This window comes from Eretmochelys imbricata, chromosome 25, assembly GCF_965152235.1.
Source record: "Eretmochelys imbricata isolate rEreImb1 chromosome 25, rEreImb1.hap1, whole genome shotgun sequence".
Classification (NCBI taxonomy): domain Eukaryota; kingdom Metazoa; phylum Chordata; order Testudines; family Cheloniidae; genus Eretmochelys; species Eretmochelys imbricata.
In genome coordinates, this window is record NC_135596.1 from 15,667,717 (window position 1) to 15,693,901 (window position 26,185).

The following is a 26,185-nucleotide window of genomic DNA, read 5'->3' on the forward strand; positions in this document are numbered from 1 at the left end:
ATTTCATGATCACCCTTTTTAAAGCATCTCTTTATACACATTCAGAATACTTGGCTCCCGCAAGTCTGATATCATAATAAGGGTGGAGTGTCCTTTTGATGAGAACAAAGATAATCTCTTGTGAATCTCATGAACACAGGAAGTAATAGTTCAAGAGAATTGCCAGTTTGCAGTTTCCATACTAAATTTTACATACAAATTCAAACTTAGCTATTCTAGAATCAGCCAGTACTTTCAAGTTAAATATACAGTGAATTAAACAAAGATTTAATCTAATTTATAATTTAAAATAAAACATTAGTGATATTAAACTTCTCTGATTAAAGGGCTAAAAGGAATTCTCTTAAATACATAAAGTTAGACTACAGAAGAGTCTTCAGGAAGTCTGCTAGTACAAATCTGTCTCAACTGAAATGAGATTGCATGGAGCAGCACTCCAAGCAGTCTCCAAATAAGGCACATTTAAAAGAGCTCAGGAACTGCCCCTCCTAAATGACTATCTGTGAGACAGAAACAACATCCCAGAAGTATTTACAGTTGATTGGAAGTTTTTGGGTTGGCACCCAGACTTACTATTCAATAGCTAATCTGGGGTCTCCTATATGAAATGAGGTGGTGGTCCCAGTCCAGTTCCCTCTTTGAGCATCCACATCAACAAAAAGCCACTATACCACAATTGTTACCCTTGTTAGTCATCTGAGCAGAGGCCATGGACCACATGGGTAGTTGAGAGCAAACTCCCCTCTCATTCCTAAAGATGGGCCCTGTAAGATCAGAAGTAAGGTACACCTGCAGGGCAATAAGAAAGCTTGCCAATCCAAATGCCCAGGCTCTGACTGACCTGTGGATGTCACAGTCTCCAAGGCTGTCAGTCTGGCACCTTTCTCCAGCCCTAAATTAAAAACAAAATCTAATAACCTCAAGATTGGCCAATTTGTTTCCACAAGGAATTTGAGACTTTCTCCCAGTCCACTATTCCCACGAAGATAAGCAAAGAAAATAAAATCTTAAAAGGAAAGATAAGTGAATAGTGTATAAGAGATTCACATATATGGATTTGGACTTGACAGCATAGCCTTCGGCTAAAAACTTCATAAGCCAACCAGTCACTACATAAAGCAAAATCTATTTAGGTCATCAAAAAATTAAAGTACATTGTTTTTTCTGCCTATGTTGAGAAGCTTCCCAAAACTATACCATAGTTTAACAACTCTGAACATAAAATCATTTTTAACCATAGAAGAATAGCCCTCTTGTTCAGACTTTTGAAATTCACTTTGCATTTTTAACTTTAGAAATCTTAAGAGCAAGACAATTACTCTTTGATTAATCCATTTAATAAGATTCCAGGATTGTCACTGTCTCTCTTTCTCTCTGAAGCCTAGAATGTCTGTTGAGTCAGTGTGAACCAATGGAGAGAGCTCTTTTTGTTTAGAATATCACCAGGTTTCGCAGTCTGTTACCATTCAAATTTTAAGTTCTCAGCCATTTTCGGCTTTTTACAAATTACACATGTAATTTTTTACAAATTTTACAAATGTACAACAGCACAGACCATCACCCAGGGTTATTTAATACAACTACACCTCCTCCAGCCACAGAATCTCTTATTTGCTAATATCACCCTACCTACAAGTGATCTAGAATTTCTATCTGATTTGTAAATCTGTTTTTCTTTTTAATTGCAATCAAACAGTCGCACAACCATGAAAAAAAGAAAATTTTCTACCCAGATATCCCCTCCTAAAACGAAAAATTTAGACCAGTACCCCCATTTGTACAAACTATGGCAAGTGTCCTGCAATCAGATACTTGCAGGCAGACCAACATACTCACATAGAGTCCCATTAAAAATCAGAAACACAATACTAATGAAAGGGTACCATCCTACTACATAAGAATACCCATAATGAATCAGATCAATCGTCCACCTAGTCAAGTATCCTACGTTCCAACAGTGGCCAATGTCGGGTATTTCAGAGGGAATGAACATAAAATGCAATCATTCAGTGATCCATCCCCTGTTTCAGAGTAGCAGCCGTGTTAGTCTGTATTCGCAAAAAGAAAAGGAGGACTTGTGGCATCTTAGAGACTAACAAATTTATTTGAGCATAAGCTTTTCCACTCCCAGCTTCTGGCAGTCAGAGGCTAGGGACACCCAGAGCATGGGGTTGCATCCCTGACCATCCTGGCTAACTCTTTTAGCCTCAAAGTATTTTACACCTTATTAGGCTAAACATCCAGTGCATCCTTAGGCAAGTTAGAAGAAAAGAAAAGGAGTACTTGTGGCACCTTAAAGACTAGCCAATTTATTTGAGCATAAGCTTTCCTGAGCTACCGCTCACTTCATCGGATGCTCACGAAAGCTTATGCTCAAATAAATTGGTTAGTCTTTAAGGTGCCACAAGTACTCCTTTTCTTTTCGCGAATACAGACTAACACGGCTGTTACTCTGAAACCTGTCCTTAGGCAAGTTAGTCACTCACTCAGCATAATAGTTGGGAGAACTGGTTAATATTTGTCATTAAACTCCTTAGATGGTTTTTGGCCTTGAATGACATGACTGCCTGATCAAGTGTATAGAGTATTATTTGTTTGCTCTTTCTTTTTTAATTTTTCTGGTCCACAGCAACAAAGATTATGGTGAACATAAGGCCACTTGGGATCCCTTATGTTCAAGGATACCAGATTATATATGAAGTGAAACAAATAATATGGTGAAGCCCTATTAAACACTACAAAAGACAAAGTTCACATTCAAACCAGTAGATTTTTTCCCCCAGCCTGCTGGGCATGACTTACTGTACAGCAAGACAATATGGGTAAGCACACTTACTGCACTAAAGAAGACCAGTGACTAGAGTTTGCCTTCAGCACACTTCACAAAACACAAACTGCTAAAGGGAGTCTGATTTTCAAAGCTATCATTGCTTGGTAAACTAATAAAATGTCTGACAATCAGTGAATTAAAAAAAAAAAAAAGCAGCAAACATTTTGGGCCCACAGGGACAACTCACAAATAGGTGGACAGCTGCCTGAATACAGATGACAGCCTGGAAGTGGCATCTTGTATTATATGCTGGAAACAGTGAAGGGTGAGTTACAGTGGCTATTATATCGTTCATTACATATCTTGAAGTATCTGCCCCAAAGGTTTGGAAGAAACTCCCCGCACACACAAAAAAAGCAACCTTGTTATTCCCTTTCATATCCCTGCTTAAAAACTCTTCCTCGTGATGCTTACAAAATACTTGTCAACGGTTCGGCTGCTGGTGTGCTGAGACCACTGCCTATTATGCAGGCTAACAATTTCACTGTTTCCTTGCACTCCCCCATCTGCCTATCTGCCTCTAGTCTTATACTTAAGCTTTCTGGGGCAGTGACTGGTTTTTGTTGTGTTTGCACATAGTACAATGGAGTCCTGGTCCATGACTAGTACTCCTACTCACTATAGCAATAAAAATAATTGTAGTCGTGAGTGCAAATGGGATGTTCGATACAGAACGGTTATGGGGAGGAAAAAATTTAGTCTAACAAACTTAACAAGAACAATTGAGAGAAATTTCAAACACTGTAAATCAAGACAAGCATATTATCTATAGGCAAGCTATTATCTATAACTGAAATTGCTGGTTTTGCCATTTCTTTTGAACATACTCACCCACCACACCCACCAGCCCAAAAAGACAGACACACACACCTCTAATGGTAGAATCCTGACACTAAGATGAAGACGTAAATATTCTTTTCAGTTCCTGACTGGGTGTAGAGGTGAAGAAATAACTGTTAATTTGCAAGGGTCATCAAAAGGAAAATGTGTAAGACTTTTCCATCAATTTAATCAGCAATTCTAGGTCAATGCAGTTCAATTTCCAATTATAATCTAATGATAACGGGGGTTAAATACGGGTCCTTGATTTGTCTTTTTTCTTTTTTTTTTTTACACTGAAGATAAAGAGTGCAAATCCCTTGATTTTTATATCATTTAATTCTGTCTTTGAGCATCTGTAGTCACCCAATCAAATGCAAGGATTTTTCAGATTGTCAAATACTCAACACACAGCTTCTACCTTGGCTAGTTTACATACTAGAATTCTGGCTGAAGTTTCTTTTTACTTCAGAAAACAGCAAGTTATATGTTCTGCAAAAAAACCTGAATAACTAGATCAAATTATTAAAGGATGTGTGTGTGTGTGTCAGAGAGAGAGAGAGAGAATGCCATTTCAAGGTGTCAAAAGGCACTAACACGTTAAAAAATGATTTTTAAAACAATTTCCTTATCCAAGGCCCTGATCCTGAAAACTGTTACACACAGGCAAACTTTTGCACCCATGCAGAACCCACTGAAGTCAATAGGGATCCATGCAGGCACACGGGTCCAAGTGCATGGAGAATTATTATTTATGTTAACACCTTATTTTATGAAAAAAGGCAAAAAAAATTAAGCAGCTACACTGGTTTTCACAATTTACATTAATTACTCTAATCAACTTGAACATTAAGAGGAGACCAATTTCTCTTTATGATTCATATTCACTAGCACTAAGGCTTCAATCTCGAGATTGCAAACCCAGCAAGAGAATGTTTACATCCAGACAGAAGCTCTTAAACCATTTAAAGTGTTATAATTTTTATTTTTTAGCAAACCTAAATTTCAGGCCATACTACTTAGTTGTCAGATTAGTGGTGGAAAACATTAAATGCTCATGACAGTAGAACGATTTTATCTGTAAAGCCGCTAGTGTGTTAATTCACCAGAAGACACTGTTAACTGTATCTTGTGCTCGATTGGTAACAGCCCGCTTTTTCACAATTTTACGAGGACAGTGCAGACACAGACTGCACAGCAGAGTCTGTATCAAAGAGAAAAAACAAAAAACAAATTCCTTCTCCTCTCCCTGTTTCTCTGCTGTCACAGTTGGGAAGCAACTCCAGCAAGCCAAGCTTTCTAAAGACACTGATTGCCTGCAGTTCCTAACACTGATCAGACAGCAGTGTCTGGATCCAGATTGACAGATGTTCCTCCAACAGGACTGGCACAGGAAGTGAAAGCCTGAAGTGTAGAGCAAAGTTGTAACCTACAGTGATAGCACCTGTTCCTTCCAGAGCACTCAAGGGACATAATGTATTCCACCTTTAAGGTGAAATGTTTTGTAACAGTTTTATTCTCTTACACAAGTGATTTTTTTTTTTTTTTGGTTACTCATAGAAGAGAAGAGCAACAACACTGGCTACAACCAGACAGTGTAGATAGGACTCTGTGAAAGTTTCCCTACTTGCATCTGCCAATGCCTTCAAACTTGAGCTGTGATGCCATTAATATTCAAGTGCTGTAGGTTCTATAGCACAGACAACCAAGCCAAAACAGGAAGCCAAATGACTACTACAAACCAAGTGAAAATTACTTAAAAAAAATCCTCTTATGTATAACATGTTAGAAGTTATCAGCCAGTGACAAAAGCAATGCAAACTGTAAGGAGTCCGGTGGCACTTTGAAGACTTAACAGATTTATTTGGGCATAAGCTTTAGTGGGCTAAAACCAACTTCATCGGAAGCAACTGTGATGAAATGAAAACTGTTTTTGCTACATAGCTATACTTCACTGGAGCTTTTTTAAAAGTCCCACACCTCTTCAATACCATTTGAGCAGTAAAGTACGTACGTACCCGCTGGTGGGACTCACACTTTCCAACAAAAGGCCCCAACCCTGCAATAACTGCTGCACTTGTGCATAGCTCCGCTGGTGATAGCAGGCCATCTACATGCAATCAAATGCACTACTCAGCCCAAGAGCCTTCCCAGTGCACTAAAAATTCATGTATACAACTTCTCAAACCCTTTGAAAATATCTTTGTCCTAAGCGTGCTGCAACTTCAGTTACTCTCTGCTAACCACAAGGTCTCCAAGGCTACGGACTTGGCGAAAAATCTATGCAGGTCATTTAAGATGGGATAAAAACATTAAGAAATATGCACTGAACAGAAGAATGGCCACACTGGGTCAGACCAGTGGTCCATCATGCCCAGTATCCTGTCTTTCAACAGAGGCTGGTGCCAGATGCTTCAGAGGGAATGTACAGAACAGGGTAATTATTGAGTGATTCATCCAGTTGTCAATTCCCAGTTTCCGGCAGTCAGATGTTTAGGGTCAACCAGAGCATTGGGTTGCGTTCCTGACCATCTTGGCTAATAGCCATTGATGGATCTATTCTCCATGAACATATCTAATTCTTTTTTTAACCTAGTTATATTTTTGGCCTTCACAACATCTCCTGGCAATGAGTTCCACAGGTTCACTATGCACTGTGTGAAGTATTTCCTCATGTCTGTTTTAAACCTGCTGCCTATTAATTTTCTTGGATGACGCCTGGTTTTTGTGTTATGTGAAGGGTTAAATAACACTCCTCTATTCACTTTCTCCGCACCATTCATGGTTTTGTAGCCCTCTATCATATCCCCCCCTTAGTTGTCTCTTTTCTATGCTGCACAGCCTAGTGTTTTTAATTTCTCCTCATGTGGAAGAGAATCTGCATGGAGTGATTCTGCTATGGACAAGAGGAATGGACTAGCTCATTGGTTTCAAAACTCTGGGGTGCACCTCCCTGAGGGAGGTGGGATGAGGTTATCAGGGGAGCAGTGAACAGGATGGAGCATAGGTGCTTCTGAGTCAGCCACATTGTGCAGGTCACTGCAGGCCCTGCCTGGTGACCCAGTTAGGAGGCTGCTGCCATCACTCGCTGCTTGGGAATTGGGCTTTGCTCAAGTGCAGGTCAGACAGCAGACAGACAGCTAGGCAGCCTTCAGGTGCCTGTGCATGCACACTGCAGAGGTACCAGATTTGATATGGGGGGGGGGGGGCGGGGGTCGCTACAAAGCTGCAGCAAGGAGGAAACAGAGCCTCCCCAGCAGCAGCAGATCATCTTCCTGTGCTCAGCAGCAAGTAAGAGGCAGGGGGCAGATGGGCACCTGGCACTTGCTCCTGACAGAAGTGTGACTGAGTGCATCAGAGGCACCCCTGCCTCTTCACCTCCTGCAGGCACCCGGCAACCACCCAACCCTGGCCTCCCACACAATCTGCCCCCCTACATCTTCCCAGGCACCCACCACCCACTGCATCCTCCTATGCACTCATCAGCTCTGCCTCCGCCCTTCGGCAGTGCAGGGAAGAGTAGGAGTGGAGCGTGCATGAAATGTGACTCTCTGAAAGGGGGAAAAGCAAAAAGAAAGCTTGGGAACCTCTGGACTGGATGACATAATAAGAAGTTCCCATTTCTAATGTCCATGATTCTGTAAGCCATCATCGCTATAAGAATATTATAGCAGAGCTATAAAAAGGTAACAATTATACACACACACAAAATTAATTCACTTTTGGAGCTCTCAGAACTTATAATTATAATGCTGTGTTAAAATCAGTGCCCATCAGTCAAACGACACCCAATCATAAGAACTCAGAGTTGAGGTATTTATTGATAGAAACTTAGTCAGTAATCATTCATTTGATTCCCTGCCAGCTAGGCTTCTGAACTTAGTGAGGTATTCACTGCATCCTTACAATTACAAAGCAGCCAAGAATTACTATAGTCTTTCATGAGTTTATAGAGGGTTTTTTCTACCTTCTTAATGAAGAGATTATTTGAGACCTCAGCTCATTTCACTGAATCATTTGTTCTCTTATGCTTCTTCTGTAAATTTCATAAAGCTAGACCTCCAAGACATTCTAGATTCTCCAAGGTGGCCTCAATTATAAGGTTGTCTTACGAATAAAGCAATATTACAGTTACACACACACAGATCACCTCTGCAACAGGAGATATTGTTGCTGTTATACAAAAGTTGCCTTTTTATTCTAGGAGTAGCCAATTATGCATTTTAGGAGTGAAAATATTTATTATTCATACATCATGCTAAATTTGCATGATACTTCACAGACAAAATTCCTTTTGCATATGAATCCAGATATGACATACCAGAGAAATATGGGTGGGTGATTTAATAGAGCACTGTGTCACTTTTTTTTTCACGAGCCAAGATTGAAGTCTTCTGGAAAATGAACAAGTTTAACCTATTTGAGTGTCTAAGGAATCAGAACATATTCTTGCAACATTTGTAAAAAAAAGAAAGCCAGGATTGTTTTTCTATGTTTAAATACTCTTTGCTATTTCTAGTGAACAAAAGTTTGCAGTTTAAAACCCAGCCACAACTCAGTAACAAGTAAAATCAGGATACAGACTTAAAATAGTGACTATTCTTCAGAGTTCTGCTCTACTGCTGGGCATGGAGCCAAGCTAAGCTACAAGACAAACCAAACCTTACTTGTGCTTAAAAAAAAAAAAGTGCACACACACACAAATCAGATCTATTGCCGGTTCTCAAATGTCACCCTCTGTTTTTGAAAAGTATCCAGCCAAAAGGAGAATGTTTGCCACTGACAATTAAATGTAAAACCTCCACCTGGACTCAGACTTGAAACTTATTGGTTAGTTTATTATAAAAAGACCTCTCCTATCTCAAATGTTTTAAGTTTAATGATGTAGAGACACCTTTAGCCAATTGTGAACAAATAATTTTTGAAGTGCGTCTCCTTGCTGATGGACATTTCACAGGATGATCTGGAATGAAGTGTGCCTCCCTAATACCTGCTCTTTGCCCCATGCCCTGTTCCTCAAATAGAAAGGCCTCAGGAAAGATCAAACAAAAGCAGAGATGCCCTCATTAAGCAAGATAAAAAATAAGCTTTTATGCTCCAATTTTTATTTTTAGCCCCAGAATGAATATTCAGTTATGTAACCCCACATGTTTCATAAATCAAAAGGCAAACAGGGCATATTTACATTCTTTGAAGTGTACTACTTCACTTTACTCCACTGACAGGTAGCTGGGAGCATGCCTCGTGTGATTCATTAGTTAAAATGTTATTGTTACAAAATGAATAAATGATTCATCCACTGTGGAGTCTTGTATAAGCTTTCGTGAGCTACAGCTCACTTCATCGGATGCATTCAGTGGATGCATTCATGCATCCAATGTAGTGAGCTGTAGCTCACGAAAGCTTATGCTCAAATAAATTGGTTAGTCTCTAAGGTGCCACAAGTCCTCCTTTTCTTTTTGCGAATACAGACTAACACGGCTGCTACTCTGAAACCTGTGGAGTCTTGTGTTCATTCACATTGGTAAGAAGGTTATTTAACCATGTCGGTGCTACCAAATTTATACTGCACCAATCCCAGTGATGTCACAAACTTTGCAACATGCTTTTCCCTCTGACAGTTCTTGAAATTATGACTACACTTGCTCTTCAGCCTCCGACCTTCATACTGCACCTCAAGAACTGTACTGAGTTTACAAGATGAGGAACAAGCCCCTTAAGTTTGGAAACACTTGGCATCCCCTGAATGCTAAAAGCTGACAGATTTAATCCTTTTGTTGGACAAATGAAAAATATGATATTACTGAAAAGATTAACAAAGTTTGAATTCCATGCACAAGGGTGGGAATCAGGCACTTTTCAAAATGTCCTCCTCAGTCTCCCTCTCAGGTAGGAGAATGCCACAAAATGGGGGGGGGGGGAATCTCTATTGTGGGTTTCCTGAAATTGTGTCCTTACCATAACCTTTTAAGCAATCTGACGGCCACTGGATATATAGATAGTAAGGGGTAAAAAACTTGATAATCCACTCTACCCAACAGTATTAGAAGTCATACAAGTGGCCTCAGTGTGTCACTGAGGAAAAAGAAAAGGGAGCTCCAGTCCATTGTCTTGACACCTGCCCCCAGATCTTCTCAAAAGAACCAGCCCACGGGAGGTCTCAGAGCACCACTTGAGGGATTTCAGTGCATCAGAACAATTAGAAATGAAAACAATGAAGAACCCTCTGTAGAGCTACACACACCTCTGCAAGTATCTCTTTCTAACCTGATGCCTCAGAAGAACTAGCAGTAGATAATCAGTTGCCTCAAATAGCAACACACCTTCTTGAACTACATGCAAATTGGATACAATTAATTTAGGCTTGAATAGAGACTGGGAGTGGATGGGTCATTACACAAAGTAAAACTATTTCCCCATGTTTATTCCCCCCTCCTCCCCCGCCCGCCCACTGTTCCTCAGACGTTCTTGTCAACTGCTGGTAATGGCCCACCTTGATTATCACCACAAAAGGTTTTCTCCCCCCTCCCCCGCTGGTATTAGCTCATCTTAAGTGATCTCTCTCCTTACAGTGTGTATGGTAACACCCATTGTTTCATGTTCTCTGTGTGTATAAATCTCCCCACTGCATTTTCCACTGAATGCATCCGATGAAGTGAGCTGATAGGGGTTTGGGGCATCCAATTCTAATTTATCTCTCTTCTGAAACCTTGACGATCCAGAGGAAAACAAACCCATCACTAATAATAAAGTAATTATATGTTGGGAATCCAAATGAATTGAAGATTTAGCTACCATCACAGCAATCTGCCATTAGCACATCCAATTACTAACATGAAGAAGACTCATAAGCAGCCTCAAAAATTAAGGTATGTGGGAACATCAGGAAGGGTATTCTCCCAGTCACCAAGAAAACAGAGATGGGATTAATTGGCAAGGAAGTAAATATTCTAGGAACATTTCCTAATAAAAAAGGATGAACTTTTCTAGTACCTTTCATTCAAGAACCTTCAAGTGTTTTACAAACATTATTCCCATTTTAAAGGGGGGGGGAAAAAGCACAAGGTTAAGCGACATGCCCAAGACCACACACTAAGTTACTGGCTGAAACTGGAGCTCTCAGCTCAGGAGACTTGGCTCCCAATAACCTACTCCAGTGGTTCCCAAACTTGTTCCGCCGCTTGTGCGGGAAAAGCCCCTGGTGGGCCGGGCCAGTTTGTTTACTTGCCGCGTCCGCAGGTTAGGCCGATCGAGGCTCCCAGCGGCTGCGGTTCGCTGCTCCAGGAAGCTCCCATTGGCCTGGAGCAGCGAACCGCGGCCCCTGGGAGCCTCGATCGGCCGAACCTGCGGACGCAGCAGGTAAACAAACCGGCCCGGCCCACCAGGGGCTTTTCCTGCACAAAAGTTTGGGAACCACTGACCTACTACTCTAATTGGTAGACCACAATTCCTCTGAATAGCAAAGTGATTATGTTTATGAAATTTGTAAGATTTTAAGGTACCCCATAAAATAAGAATGTGCCACTCTAATCCTCCCCCCACCCACAACAAATCATTAAAAAATTAAGAATCATTTTATGTGATTTTTTTTTTTTAAATAATGCACAGGATTGTTCTGGGGAGAGAGAAGAATTTTTATTTCTTAGGAAATCAGTTATAAACAGTTCTATCATAGTTATTCAGTGACAGCGTTATGAGTTATAAAGTAGTGATGAATTCTCAAACATCTTTGCTTGACAAAATATGCTCTTTTGCAATGCTAATTTGACTCTAAACACAAGTGCCAATGGAGACTTTTACAAATGTCTTGTTCGGAGTTGTCATGCATAGCATGTTCAGTACTATAAGAAAGATGATTTTAAACAAACCAAACAACTATAATAAACACTAACCTCCTGAATTCCATTGTTTCAACTACGTGGAGGTCTCCACTTCGGTCACCATTCCCTTAAATTTACACTAGTCTTTGGGTTGCATTTGTTTGCTGAAACGCAAGTTGTTTAAGAGCAAAGCAGCACAAAGAATGCGCTACTGAGGTCACACCCAGTTGTTGTCACAAAGTGAACATTGTTACATGGTTAGCAAAAACTGTAAGAGTATCTTGACAGCCTATTTCTTTTCACCTAGTTCTTCCAATGCCATCAGCTGGCATATATGTATGTGTAAAACAGTTATAATAGCATATTTATGATACTACTGGAGTAATATTACAGCCATAAGACGCTGAATTTTTATTTTAAAATGTAAACCCCCATTGTTTTTTTCTCTCTCAGATATAGTTTTACATTTGCTGCACACTACACTAAAGTAGTGAGTTCCTGATAATATATTCAGTACAAAAACAAAGCCAACACAAAATAAGTTATTGTGCACAAATTGGTATTTTCACAGCTGCTCTGACAAGACTGCTGTAATAATTCACTATTAGAAATTGATACAGTGGTTTCATAATTAGAGTTGAGTGATAATAAGATAATGCAAATGTATCTTACATTAAGGGCAACAATTTAAAAAAAATTTACTTTGATAAAATTAACTTTTTTTTCTGAATCAGAATCATTTTAGCATTACTTGCACGTTAAAATTTTTTTTAAATAACTGCAATTTCTCTCAATTTACTACCACAGATATAAAATTTAAAAACAAAAAAGTTACAAGATTTAAGAAGCTGCTACTAAATCATAACTGAATTTAAACAAGTGTATATCATCTTAAAATTACTAAGGAATAGCACCTTACACGTTCTCAATGCAGACACTTCACTGAAGAGTAAAAATAATTGGTAGAATTATTGTGCTCAAACATGAAAAGCTGAAATGCCACCTTACAGTCACTGATCCTGCACAGAGTTTCAGTGGGGCTCCATCTGGGCATGAGTCCACTCAAACCAAGTTCGGTGAAGAAGGGAGTCCTTACTCTCTTTAAAAATGTAGCAAAATAGTTTGCAACAAAAATCAATGAGACAAATAGATGGGTTCTAGCACTAATTACTTATTTCCTATTTTAAAAGCAGTATTTTGTCAAACAGTTAAAAAAAAAGTCTGCTTTCTCCCAATTGGCACAGTCAAATCTAAGGTGATTTTAAAAAAAAAATCAAGATGCCAAGGAAAAGGAGATGTTTTTGTCCGGTGGAAAATGAGATGCAGCTGGCAACTGAGAAGTTGTGAGAACCTATCTTAAGTATAAGAAACTAAACCATTACTGAGCATGGTTTTCTGCAATGGTTCCCCCAAACCAGGACTGAAAAGAGTTGACTATACAAAACTGTTTTCCCTTCCTTTCTTTCACCAAATCACAATCACACTTTCTGAAATAGTACTGAAAATGGTTTGCACCTGATCTACATTCAAACATTTTTAAGGGAAATGTGTTGCTAAAACATTTTCAGCAACTGTTCGATATCATATCATAGACATGATTTTGTGGTCGAGACCTACAACCCCCTTATTCATGCAGGCAGTTCTTATGAGCAGTTCTCCACTCAGGTCAATAGTCCAAGTTTTGTAACTATAACCAGTACTAAACCAAAATTACAGACTTTGGGTTATAAACAGGACACTGAGAAACTAACAACTCAAAACAACTTTTGGGGATCTTAACTGTGGAAAAACCTGCTCTCAAAACTAACTGTTCTCAACTATTGGTCTATATCCCATTACAGCGACTTCTGGCATTTGTGTCTGGGATGTCAAGAATGCATTTTACTGGGAAGGAAACCTTAGTCAACTTCAAACAACTGGAAGAGCTGAGCATACATATCTTTCAGAATGGATTTTTTGTAAACTGAATAACTCTTATGAAGGCAAACCACCATAAGGATTCTTCAGCACTTGAGCTAAAGAAACAACTTGTTTAACTGAATATGGTGTTCTACTAACAGTTACAAGATGCTGTTGAAACATAACAGATTTTTACAAATGTAATTTCTTGTGTGTGTATATGAATCCAACAAAACACTATGAACCTAAATACAAGAACACTGCAACTTTATAGGAAAATACTTCCTCTAAAAAAATTCAGTAATCAGAATGCATGTAAATGACAAATTAAGAACAAAGCAATTTTCCCCTTTCTTTTTTCAAACAAAATGTAAGCAAGTTTATAGTAAGAAATACTACAGTATGTATGTTTTATACTTTGGCATATCAACAGCCAACCAGGTCTATTTACTTTGGACAACGCAGACTAGTTAAGGAACACTGAGTGATGCACAAGAACAGAAACTCTTTATTCCCTTGTGGGTAATTAACTTTCATGCTCACACAATGCAATTTACACTAAATCTTACAAAGAATGAATAACATCTGGTGCAATTATTTCTGCACATTTAATTCTCCCTAAGCTTGTGAGTATAAGTACAAAATGCACAAAGCCAATGGGAACACAGTATGGCCCCTTGGACATTTAGGCCCTGATTCTGCAACCTCTTACACACCGGCAGACCCCTGCACACAAATCCCCAAACACTTCAAGGATGCCACCTGCATGCACAGGTGTCTACCCACAAACAGTCAATTGCAGGATTATGGCTTTATTCTGTGTCCTGCTACAGAAATTCAGTTACCATACGGGAAGATTATGAGCCAAGCCTAAATGACCTAGTTTTCATCTTAGAGATATGTATCCAGGGACCTGAGTCTTTCTTTAGCATTATGAAGGACTTAAAGGGGAGGACCTTTACCACCTACCCCAAAAAACCTAGGGAACTAAGAGTCAAAATTAATATGTACATTTGAGGGGAAACCCGAGTCTAAAATCCAGCTACCTCCCTGTGTAACTGCGTATCGAAAGTTCTGTGTTTACAATGCAGAAGCAGCCCTCTGTTAGAAAAAAAGAAAAGAAAAATCATGAGCCGCACCAGACAAACATCTTTAAATCCATCAACAGTGACTTAAAACAGAAATCTGAAGTGCCATGCTGGGCCAGGCCGGGCTGCCATGCTAACACCACGTGATTTGCTAATGGTGGACAATTTTTTTTTTAAATCAGTTACATGACTTAGGTTGTATTCAGACTCTGCTACATCATTTGTGTGTTGATTTATAGGTAGTATTTAAAATATTACCAAAGTACAATATCAAATAAACATTGTTGTTCTGCTTAAGAAATTAGCAGCTAAGATCTGAAATAAAATAAAAAAGTGACTAAGCATTTTAGACACTGATTAAATAATGTAGGGGGCAGATCTCTCAAACCCTTATAGAAGTGAAGTATAGTGCTTACCACTGTTCCCTCTAAGCTGCACGCGTGTCCGGGCACACACTGATCCAAAACACTGCGCACACACAAAATGAAATACTACATCGGAGCTGGCCGAAATATCATTTACGGGCGATTTTTGACATTGTTCACCCACCATCTATCAACACAGCCAAACTCTACTAGCTGGCATGGAGGGGAAGGGATAATGTATAAACATTTTACTCGCTTGGGAGCATTTGCCTTATGGCGCACAAATTTGAACTCTGCTTCAAAAATTTGCACAGAAGAAATTTTTTGCGCACACAGCCTGTCAAAAATTAGAGGGAACACTGGTGCTTACTACCACAAGCAGTATTGCTGACATCAGTGGGACGATTCCCAGTGCAAAGCACTACCTGCAGCATTTGCAGGGTTGGGTCCTAATTTTTCATGATATATTTCTTCAATATATTTTAGCTTTACAGATACGTATAACGACTATCTCCCTAGTTAGCATTTTCATCAAATCCTTTTAACGAAAACAAACACTATCGTAATAAAATTAAATACTGTATCACCATCATTAATATTTAGCCTGCCTTTTAACAAAAAAATTTATAGATGAGCTTTCTTGGTTTAACTAATCTTTTAAATACTGTTTTGCATAATGTTTACATTTGATTGCTTGCAAATTGTGTGCTCTATGAACATATAAGACATAGTGCTCTTTTACACAGGCTTTAATTCAAAATACAAGTAATGAAATTCTCTCACTTTACATATAACAATTTCATTGTATATATACACACACACAAATGTATTGCTATCTTACCCTGTTTAATCATTCATTCATTTTTATTTAATTTTACTTCAGTCATGTGGCTACACCTACTACATTAAGTTTATTTTTTCACTTGTGTTTAAGATTGAAAGATCAATTTTAAAACTTCATTGTCATAAAAATTCAAAAATTCAGGCTTAGTCAAGGTGAACTTTGAGCGGGTATTTCGCAAAAGAAATTTTCAGTAACTGAGTAACATTGAAAAAAACAGGTAATGTAGGCATGCACCATTTTCTCAGGTCGTAAACATATGAATCCATATGATGCTACTGCATATGATGCTGGATTATGTGTTACAGAACATAAAGTAAATGTGTGCCACTGGGGATCATAGGCTTATTATTATTATTAGGGGTCCTCAGATGAAATGTGCTATTAGTATTAAGGTTGAATGAAACATCTCCATGCACTTCCATGACCACTGGGGTTTTATCCACAACACAAACCTTTGCACAGGAGTACTGGAATAATGGAAAACGTTTCCAACTGTTGACATGAAGCTAGTTTTTTGTTTACTTCCTTGTTTATGAACCAGCATCATCTATGTCAGCACAGCTCTCAGAGCAGTGCTCACTTAGTTAACACAGCTGAGTCCAGAAGAGGGAGCTCAAATACTGTTTTGGCTCTGATCCCTCAAATCCTAGTGATTTACAAAAAATATAAAACAAACAGCTAGAATCCAGGGGATATCTCCAACTGGATTAAAACCACCTTTAAAAGGCAGATGACATTCTGAGCCTAAACTGTTTTTTTATACCCTGAATTTCCTGACACTTGAAGGACCAAATATGAATACCAACATTACTTGAAATTTTTTGTGCTCTAACATTTTGGTCCATACAACCTTGAAAAATTGATTAATATTTATAAAGGAATATTAAGGTTGCTACTCCATCATTTAGGATGACACACGCAGAGGCAAGCCTCATCAGGCTGTGCTGTAGCAGATATTTTGTGGGGAGACTGATGTGGATAGCTCATTCATCAAAAGAAAGTACTAATTGGTAGCAGAAAAGCTGTTGGAAGTTCATGTCCTGTCCCAAAAAAGGGGCTTTCCACAAAAGAGCCACTCTCCAACCTTAAAAACAGCTCCTACTCTCTGTTTATGATATTAAAGTCCACAATAAAGAGAAGTTCTTTTCACTCACTTTGGTAAGATGGGGTCTCACAGATCTCTCCAATTACAGGCACAAAGGTCCCATACACAAGGGGCAATTCCATTTGAGTCACATCCCCACTTTAGTGTGTTCCCTGTATTAGCTACTCACCTCCCTCTCCCCACACACACTGCCTCAGATAATTAAAAACAAAAGCAAAAAAACATGCTCCCAGGTTCTCTCTGCTGCAAGATGGGCCTTCTTCTCCACTCCGTCATGATGAGGCTAAGCTACCTTTCAAACTAAAATAATTTAAATCTCCCGGGGGGGGGGGGGGGGTGAAGAAGATGTGTCTCTGGTGTGAAAAAAATTAAGACTTTTCTGTTTCATATTTAAAATACTTTGGTGAGAACAAGAAAATACCATGACTTAAAAAAAAAACCACACACAAGACTACATTGCATAAATAGATGGAAGAATACCAACTCAGAGAAGCATTAATGTGCATATGCACAAACGTTAGTATTGCAAGTCTTTGCCTCTGCTATGACCAATAACTAACCCTAAACAGACAAGATGGTAAAGCACTGCAAAAAGACAATTACTAATAATGAAAAAAAACAAGAGAAATTTTGGGTTGGTTCCACAAACTGAATCAGAATAACGCATTTTCAGACTGACAGCAAAGTGTGTGGTTGCCAAGTGAAATTGAGAGCCAACAGCAAGATTGTGCTTAACCCTTTTTATACTGCATTTTAAACACAGATGAAATCATGCAATAAAAAAAATTCACAAAGGAGACATTGTGCTCAGCTATTTGGTCAAAATTTCCATCACTTCAGAACCCAGATTCCTGAAACAAGTTATTCAGCTTGGGTCACTTTCTCAATGCTGGTCTTCCTTAAACTAAAGATGAGTTCCATCTGCAAAATTCAGACTAGAATTTTGAACACCAATATTTGGGTATGCTTGGCTCTGGTATTGCGAGTTGTATCCATCCTTACCGTATATAAATATTTCAAACTGTGAATGCTCAGTACGGAATATCACTTTTCAATAGGCACATTTTAAGTACATGGTTTCATGAATTCTCTCTCAAGAATATTCAAATCCTGAGAACTATCTGGAGGGTTGAAAATTACAAAGCTCATATATATTTAAATAGATTCTTTACAAAACCCAACTTGACAAGCTCTACCAGGACAACAGCAACACAAGGGATAAAAGAAGATTCAGATAACTGCAAACATCACTAAAACTGCTTTCAGTATATCCTCAACTAACACAAGGAGAAACTTCACATAGCATCCTCCATTAAATGTCAACAAATAGTTTAGCATGAACAGAGTAAGAATAAGTAAGTATATACCATAGTAAGAGTTAGCTGACAAAAGAAATGTGCCTTTGTTTTATTAGAGAGACAAGATGGGTGAGGTAATATCTTTTACTGGACCAGCTTCTATTGGTAAAAGAGACCAAGCTGTTTTAATTAAAACAAACAAGTATTTACACTATTCTGATAACAAGGAATATAAAGCAATACAGCAAATTCAACAATATGTTCCCTTTCATGGTATGATAGGACTACAAACAGGCTTGCATTTTTATTTTTTTATCTTAAAGCAGCATAAAAATGTTGACACACATATAAGCTGAAGACACTAATGGAGAGTTTTCTCTCTCTCTCTCTGTCTCAACCATCACTAGATTTAAATCAGAAAAATCCATAAGCAGTCAAAATAGCACCCTGACATTCCTGGCAAGCACTGAAAAATGTATTCACTACACTGTAATTTCTAATTATGTGTTTCCCAAAGACAGCACAAGACAAAACGGAGCTGAAGGTGCATTAATTTGCACTGATGACAATTAAAACATAATGGGAAAAATATTAATGATGTTAACTCAATGCATTCACACAGTTTTACTCCAGAGTAGCAGCCGTGTTAGTCTGTATCTGCAAAAAGAAAAGGAGTACTTGTGGCACCTTAGAGACTAACAAATTTATTTGAGCATAAGCTTTCGTGATCTACAGCTCACTTCATCGGATGCATGCAACAGAAAATACAGTGGAGAGATTTTATATACACAGAGAACATGAAATAATGGGTGCAGTAACACCCATTGTTTCATGTTCTGTGTATACAAAATCTCCCCATTGTATTTTCTACTGCATGCATCCGATGAAGTGAGCTGTAGCTCATGAAAGCTTATGCTCAAATAAATTGGTGGCACCTTAGAGACTAACAAGTCCTCCTTTTCCTTTTACAGTTTTACTTATTATCAGTATGGCGATACATGTGCCTCCTCTACACCTTCTTGTGCCTGAACTCATCCTGCGTAATGTCTAAGTTCAGTTGCAAGCTACTCAAGGCAGGGACTCATCTCTCCATATTTTGTAAAGCAAAAGGAAGCTTTCAGCACTCTACAGAAGGTATCAAGAAAGCAAATGCATATTTACAAAGGAGGAGGAGGACAAGGATCAGATTATAAACTCTTTGTGAGAGACACAATGTTTTCCTGTATGTTTGCACAGGACCAAGCACAAAAGGCCCCTGAACCTAAATACTACATGAAATCTTCCCCACATTCCTCATGGACCTCACACCCAGATGATACTCCTCTCACCTCAGTCTGGGCTCTCACTCACACAATGATGCTCATTCTTATTCCGAGGTACTGATTCTAGCCAGCAGTAAGAACCTACTTCTGTTCAGCAGGTGGGCATCATGGCACCACCAAAAGCAGGACAGGGCAAAAGGGCCTGCAGAACCCCATGCCACAAATCCAACCAGTTCCACTCTTGTGCGAGCTATCAGAATACATGGCACTCCCTGCCATGCATATATCCTGGGGAGGCAGCCTGGTGAGCCCTGCTCTCCAGAGGGGGATGTTAAACCAGCACTGGGGCTGCACACAGCACCCACCCACACACACGGGGGGGTGTCAATCGCCCCCTCCTCCCTCAGCCCCCCCACACACACGGGGGGGGTCAATCGCCCCCTCCTCCCTCAGCCCCCCCCCACACACACAGAGGGGGGGGTCAATCGCCCCCTCCTCCCTCAGCCCCCCCCACACACACAGAGAGGGGTCAATCGCCCCCTCCTCCCTCAGCCCCCCCCCACACACACAGAGGGGGGGTCAATCGCCCCCTCCTCCCACAGCCCCCCCCCACACACACAGAGGGGGGGTCAATCGCCCCCTCCTCCCTCAGCCCCCCCACACACACACAGAAGGGGGGTCAATCGCCCCCTCCTCCCTCAGCCCCCCCACCCACACACACAGAGGGGGGTCAATCGCCCCCTCCTCCCTCAGCCCCCCCCCACACACACAGAGGGGGGGTCAATCGCCCCCTCCTCCCTCAGCCCCCCCCCACACACACAGAGGGGGGGTCAATCGCCCCCTCCTCCCTCAGCCCCCCCCACACACACACAGAGGGGGGGGTCAATCGCCCCCTCCTCCCTCAGCCCCCCCCACACACACACACAGAGGGGGGGTCAATCGCCCCCTCCTCCCTCAGCCCCCCCCCACACACAGGGGGGGGGTCAATCGCCCCCTCCTCCCTCAGCCCCCACACACACACACACAGAGGGGGGGTCAATCGCCCCCTCCTCCCTCAGCCCCCCCCCACACACACACAGAGGGGGGGTCAATCGCCCCCCTCCTCCCTCAGCCTCCCCCCCACACACACACAGAGGGGGGGTCAATCGCCCCCTCCTCCCTCAGCCCCCCCCACACACACACAGAGGGGGGGTCAATCGCCCCCTCCTCCCTCAGCCCCCCCCCACACACACACAGGGGGGGGGTCAATCGCCCCCTCCTCCCTCAGCCCCCCCCCCCACACACACACAGAGGGGGGGTCAATCGCCCCCTCCTCCCTCAGCCCCCCCCCACACACACACAGAGGGGGGGGTCAATCGCCCCCTCCTCCCTCAGCCCCCCCCACACACACACACACAGAGGGGGGGTCAATCGCCCCCTCCTCCCTCAGCCCCCCCCACACACACACACAGGGGGGGGTCAATCGCCCCCTCCTCCCTCAGCCCCCCCCACACACACACAGGGGGGGGTCAATCGCCCCCTCCTCCCTCAGCCCCCCCCCCACACACACACAGAGGGGGGGTCAATCGCCCCCTCCTCCCTCAGCCCCCCCCCCCACACACACACAGAGTGGGGGGGTCAATCGCCCCCTCCTCCCTCAGCCCCCCCCAAAAACACACAGGGGGGGGTCAATCGCCCCCTCCTCCCTCAGCCCCCCCCCCACACACACACGGGGGGGGGGTCAATCGCCCCCTCCTCCCTCAGCCCCCCCCCCCCACACACACAGGGGGGGGGGTCAATCGCCCCCTCCTCCCTCAGCCCCCCCCCACACACACACAGAGGGGGGGGTCAATCGCCCCCTCCTCCCTCAGCCCCCCCCCCACACACACACAGAGGGGGGGTCAATCGCCCCCTCCTCCCTCAGCCCCCCCCCCCACACACACACAGAGGGGGGGTCAATCGCCCCCTCCTCCCTCAGCCCCCCCCCCCCACACACACAGAGGGGGGGTCAATCGCCCCCCTCCTCCCTCAGCCCCCCCCCCACACACACACAGAGGGGGGGTCAATCGCCCCCTCCTCCCTCAGCCCCCCCCCCACACACACACAGAGGGGGGGTCAATCGCCCCCTCCTCCCTCAGCCCCCCCCCCCACACACACACAGAGGGGGGGTCAATCGCCCCCTCCTCCCTCAGCCCCCCCCCCCACACACACACAGAGGGGGGGTCAATCGCCCCCCTCCTCCCTCAGCCCCCCCCCACACACACACAGAGGGGGGGTCAATCGCCCCCTCCTCCCTCAGCCCCCCCCCACACACACACAGAGGGGGGGTCAATCGCCCCCTCCTCCCTCAGCCCCCCCCCCACACACACACAGAGGGGGGGTCAATCGCCCCCTCCTCCCTCAGCCCCCCCCCCCACACACACAGAGGGGGGGTCAATCGCCCCCTCCTCCCTCAGCCCCCCCCCACACACACAGAGGGGGGGGTCAATCGCCCCCTCCTCCCTCAGCCCCCCCCCCACACACACACGGGGGAGGGGTCAATCGCTCCCTCAGCCCCCCCCACACACACACGGGGGGGGGTCAATCACCCCCCTCCTCCCTCAGCCCACCCCTCACACACACACCCACACACGGGGGGGGGGGGGTCAATCGCCCCCTCACCCACGAGAGGGATGTTAGTTGCCCCTCCTCAGCCCCCACAAGGCGGACACGAGCTGCCCCCTCCTCCGCAGCCCGCCCGCTGCACGGCGGTCAGCCGCCCCCAGCCCCCCCCCGGGGGCTACTGCCCCTCGCAGGGGTCCACCGCAGCCCCCCGCGCTCACTCACCCTGTGGGCCCGGGTCAGGCTCAGGTCCTTCATCACCTCCTCGAAAGCCGCCGTCTCCTCCGCCTGCTTCTGGTTGTGCAGCGCGATCTTCTCGCTGAATTTCCGCGGGTTGTTCGAGGCCGCCATCTTCCCCCGTCCGCGTCCCCCTCCCCGGGCCGGAGGGGGCAAGGCGCATGCGCGGGCGGAGGGGCCGGGCGGGGGGTGGAGACCAGCGGCGCCCGCGCCTGAGACCGGGCGAAGGGAACCAAGTGCGCATGCGTACGCGGGGCGAAGTGCCGCAGACGCCGTGGAACAGGCGCAGGAGCGGACTTCCGCGTCCTCGCCCCCGTTACTGGCCCTTTAAAGATGAGTTGGGAGGGGAAGGAAGAGGAGCAGGTTGGGCGCCGTCCAGCGCGCATGCGCGGTAAATCTAGGCTCCACCGACCCCGTTCCCATCCAGCAAGAACAGATAGACGGGGAGGGTGTCCCCTATTCTAGCTGCCCCCAGCCCCCCCACACTTTCCTCCCTCCTCCCCCAGCCCCGGCTGCCCCCAACTCCCCTCCTCCCCGCTCCAGCCCTGGCTGCCCCCAACCCCCCCCCACTTTCCTCTTTCCACCCCAGCCCTGACTGCCCCCCACTCCCCTCCTCCTCCCCCTGCCCCAACTGCCCCCAACCTCCCCACACTTTCCTTCCTCCATCCCAGCCCTGGCTGCCCCCCACTCCCCTCCTCCCCCCAGCCCTGGCTGCCCCCAACCCCCTCCCAGTTCCCCTCTCCTCCAGCCCTCACTGCCCCCAGTCCCCCCACTTTCCCTTCCTATTTCCCCGTCCACCCCAGCCCTGGCTGCCCCTAACCCCCCCCATTTCCCCCTCCTATTCCCCCCTCCTCCTAGCCCTGATTGTCCCCAACCCCTCCCTTCCCCCTCCTATTCCCCCCTCCTTCCAGCCCTGGCTGCCCTCACCAGCAGCTACCCTCTTCTGCAAGAGAGGGTACAAGCAGTTAGGAGAGACGTGGAAGCAATATTTACACTGTGGTAACCCAGCCCCCCATAACTACCAGTGCATACCCCTACACCCACCTATAAATACACCTGCCCTCTCCTATATATATAAAAATATCGAGACACACACACATCTTGCCTGCTCTGTAGCAGCCTCTACTCTTACGAAAGGTGCCCCCAGCATCTTTACTGTCCATGCTGAGTAGTCAGGACCTTAGAAGACCCACCCTCCATAAAATGCATGGACCTTCCTGCCTGGGAGTTGAGAGGGTGAAGGGTAGAGGAGATTGTAGCCTGTAGTTCCAGGGAGCGTAGCTGTTTCAAGTTCAGGCTGCTAAGTCACCCCTTGCGGCTGTGCTAATGCCATCTTGGTGTCAAGCGCTGGGGTCGGGGAGATGCAGGCATTCAGCAGTAATAAACCCTGATCATGCTGGTATTTCCTAACGCCCCCCACTGGCCTTTACGCTGCCACTTTTACGGAACAGCTGCGGTAAAGTCAGCACCCTACTTTTTGGTGCATTATTTTGTCACACGAACAGTCCATGCCCGACTAACGGTGTATTTGTAATGGTCAAGTGGTCAGAGCAGAGGCCTGGGAGTCAGAAGACCTAGAGTCTATTCCTAGCTCTGCCACTGACTCACTATGCAGCCTCTGCTGAGTGCCCCTGTCCCCTCCCTTTTGAGAGAGAGAGAGAACGATACTTATCCACATTTTAAAACTCTTGGAGATGGCTGGAGGAAATTATGCCTCTGTCAGCACAATATATTATTACTATTAACAACCAGGTAATAGTTTACCTTGCGTTCCATTTACCAACCCTCAGTTCATTGATAACTTAGTAGCTGGTGTATTACTGATCAGGAATAAATAATTAGATAAACAGTAAACTGAATAGTTAAATACAGGCCAGCTGAGTAAATGGAACTGACTGTACAGTGGAATTAACAGTGTGCAGGCTGCATAATGGATCTTCAGTGCTAAATGCATGTAGAAATTTTGTGACTTATTAAGACTCATTAACTACTCATTATTTTTGCTTGGGAAGGGTGGGAATGATTTGCAGAGTTACCCCAGTCTCAGAACAGATTAATACAAATGGGAATACCAGGCATCCATAGACCCAGATAGCAATCTGCTGGTATTGGCATCAGAAGATTAAGTGCTAAAGATTAAACTTGATTCAACTTCCTTTCTCCTTCCATGGTGTGAAAGACTGTGGGTGGCCATTTGCTTAGATTTCATCCCAAAGGCGACAGAACCTTTCACCTTCCCTGACTTCTGCTTCTCGGGTGGTGCATGGTGGGAGAACACAGGTTTTTTCCAGCCGCGGTTTTCTCATGTGGCTTTGGCTCCATCGTCCTATGATGTGATTGGGTGAATTACAACAGCTAAACTAGTTCTTGTGCTCACATTCCATGATTTTAAAATAATTTGTTTAATGATCCCTTGGTAATCCTGCTGGGGCTTCCTAATAGGAATGGTTACACAAGAGGAAATGAAAAATTAGTCTCTCATCTGCTAGGAGCTGCTCAGTTAGTGGTAGCCACTAATGGGAAAAAGAAAAAACGGTCCAACCATAGAGGAATGATTCAGAAGATATGGGAGGTTGTGGTTATGGCAAATTAACACATCAATTACATACCTGGCAAAACAGACAGAGGATAGGTAGATAAATTTGATTACTGTTTATTCAATATTCAATGTACACTTGCATGCAAAAAAAAAAAACAAAACCCAGCACACCTCTCCAATTGTTCCTGAATATTAACAGCGGAGAGATATGCGTGGTCTGTTAAATATGTTAAACTTAATCAAATCATTCGAAATGACATTATAGGTGTTGCAATGATTCTCACTCGAATATTCTAACCGCCTGTCAGATAGAAAGATATGATGACTACATGCCTGTACGCCTCTCTGAAAAAATGCTAACTGGTCATGGTAACTGTTTTCTTTCGGATATTTACATGGCAAGTATTTGTAAACTTGTTAAAACTTCTTACATCGTTTTTAAATTTTTCTTGCAAAATATTCACACATTTTCTTGCTTCTGGAGTCTTTCTCCGACGCATAGTTGCACATTATGGGGTGTGGGCGGGGTCTGGGCTACAGCTGCGTGCATGGCCTGGAAGCCAGTATAAATCTTGATTGCATTAAGGCTCTGGCAAGGAGGCAGTTCAGCCCAGTGCCAGGTTTCACCCTTCCCCCAGCAAATGCTGTGCTAAGTATTTGACAAAATGATGAGCTGAGGCCAGGAATGTTATTTATATGACTGCCCCTCTTTCCACCTTGAGCACAGATGGGCTATATGAGAACACTGATGGTCTCACTGGAAAACTTATCATAGAAACTCAGGGTTGGGAGGGCCCTCAGGAGAGGTATCTAGTCCAACTCCCTGCTCAAAGCAGGACCAATCCCCAATTTTTGCCCCAGATCCCTAAATGGACCCCTCAAGGATTGAACTCATAACCCTGAGTTTAGCAGGCCAATACTCAAACCACTGAGCTATCCCTCCCCTACAACAGGGACACCCTGGGATGGTAGCTAGACCTACCTCATCCCTCTACACCTTTTGTGATGGAAGCACCTTTGAGATTAGGACAGACCAAAGTGCTGAAGGTGGCTCCGAAGCTCACCTGGAGTTAGTGAAGCACAGGGACTAAAAGGCTTGCATCAGGTTTTGTTGCAAACAAGGCCCTGCTTTAGATGCATCTGACCTGAGGTAGTTGACGTGGTAACAGTCAAACCTGAAGGTGACCGCATCCCTCCTTGCTATTCCCAGTGTTGGGATGGGGGTCTCTCAGGTTGTGTATTTGGGAGTTTCAAATTACACTGAGCTGCAGTCTCTTGTATCCTTCTATGTCTCTCTGTAAAGATTATACTTCGTTACACTCATACAGCATTAATCCAGTAGACACTGGCTCTCAAGGGACTTCACAGGCTGTCAAGACAGAGCTTACTTCACCCACTGCTGAAATGCAGCCTCAACACCCCCTTCTGAGTTGATAGGTCTCAGTCCCTGGTAGACAGATGTCCAGACTCAGCTGAGAGGCCAGAGGACACCTATTGTC

At 43.8% G+C, this 26,185-nt stretch overlaps 1 protein-coding gene across 5 annotated transcripts in view; it reads right to left on the bottom strand.

The window, feature by feature from the left end:
* CRTC1 (CREB regulated transcription coactivator 1) overlaps window positions 1-22,270 on the bottom strand; it is a 75,942-nt gene extending 53,672 nt beyond the window's left edge. For all 5 annotated transcript variants that reach the window (XR_013348735.1, XM_077841922.1, XM_077841921.1 and 2 more), the window contains exon 1: window positions 22,136-22,270. Coding sequence is in view for 4 of the 5 variants with exons in the window: in XM_077841922.1 (XP_077698048.1) it covers window positions 22,136-22,261 (126 nt within the window). In the remaining variant the exon portion in view is untranslated. The remainder of the gene's footprint in view (window positions 1-22,135) is intronic.
* Window positions 22,271-26,185: the final 3,915 nt, after the last annotated feature.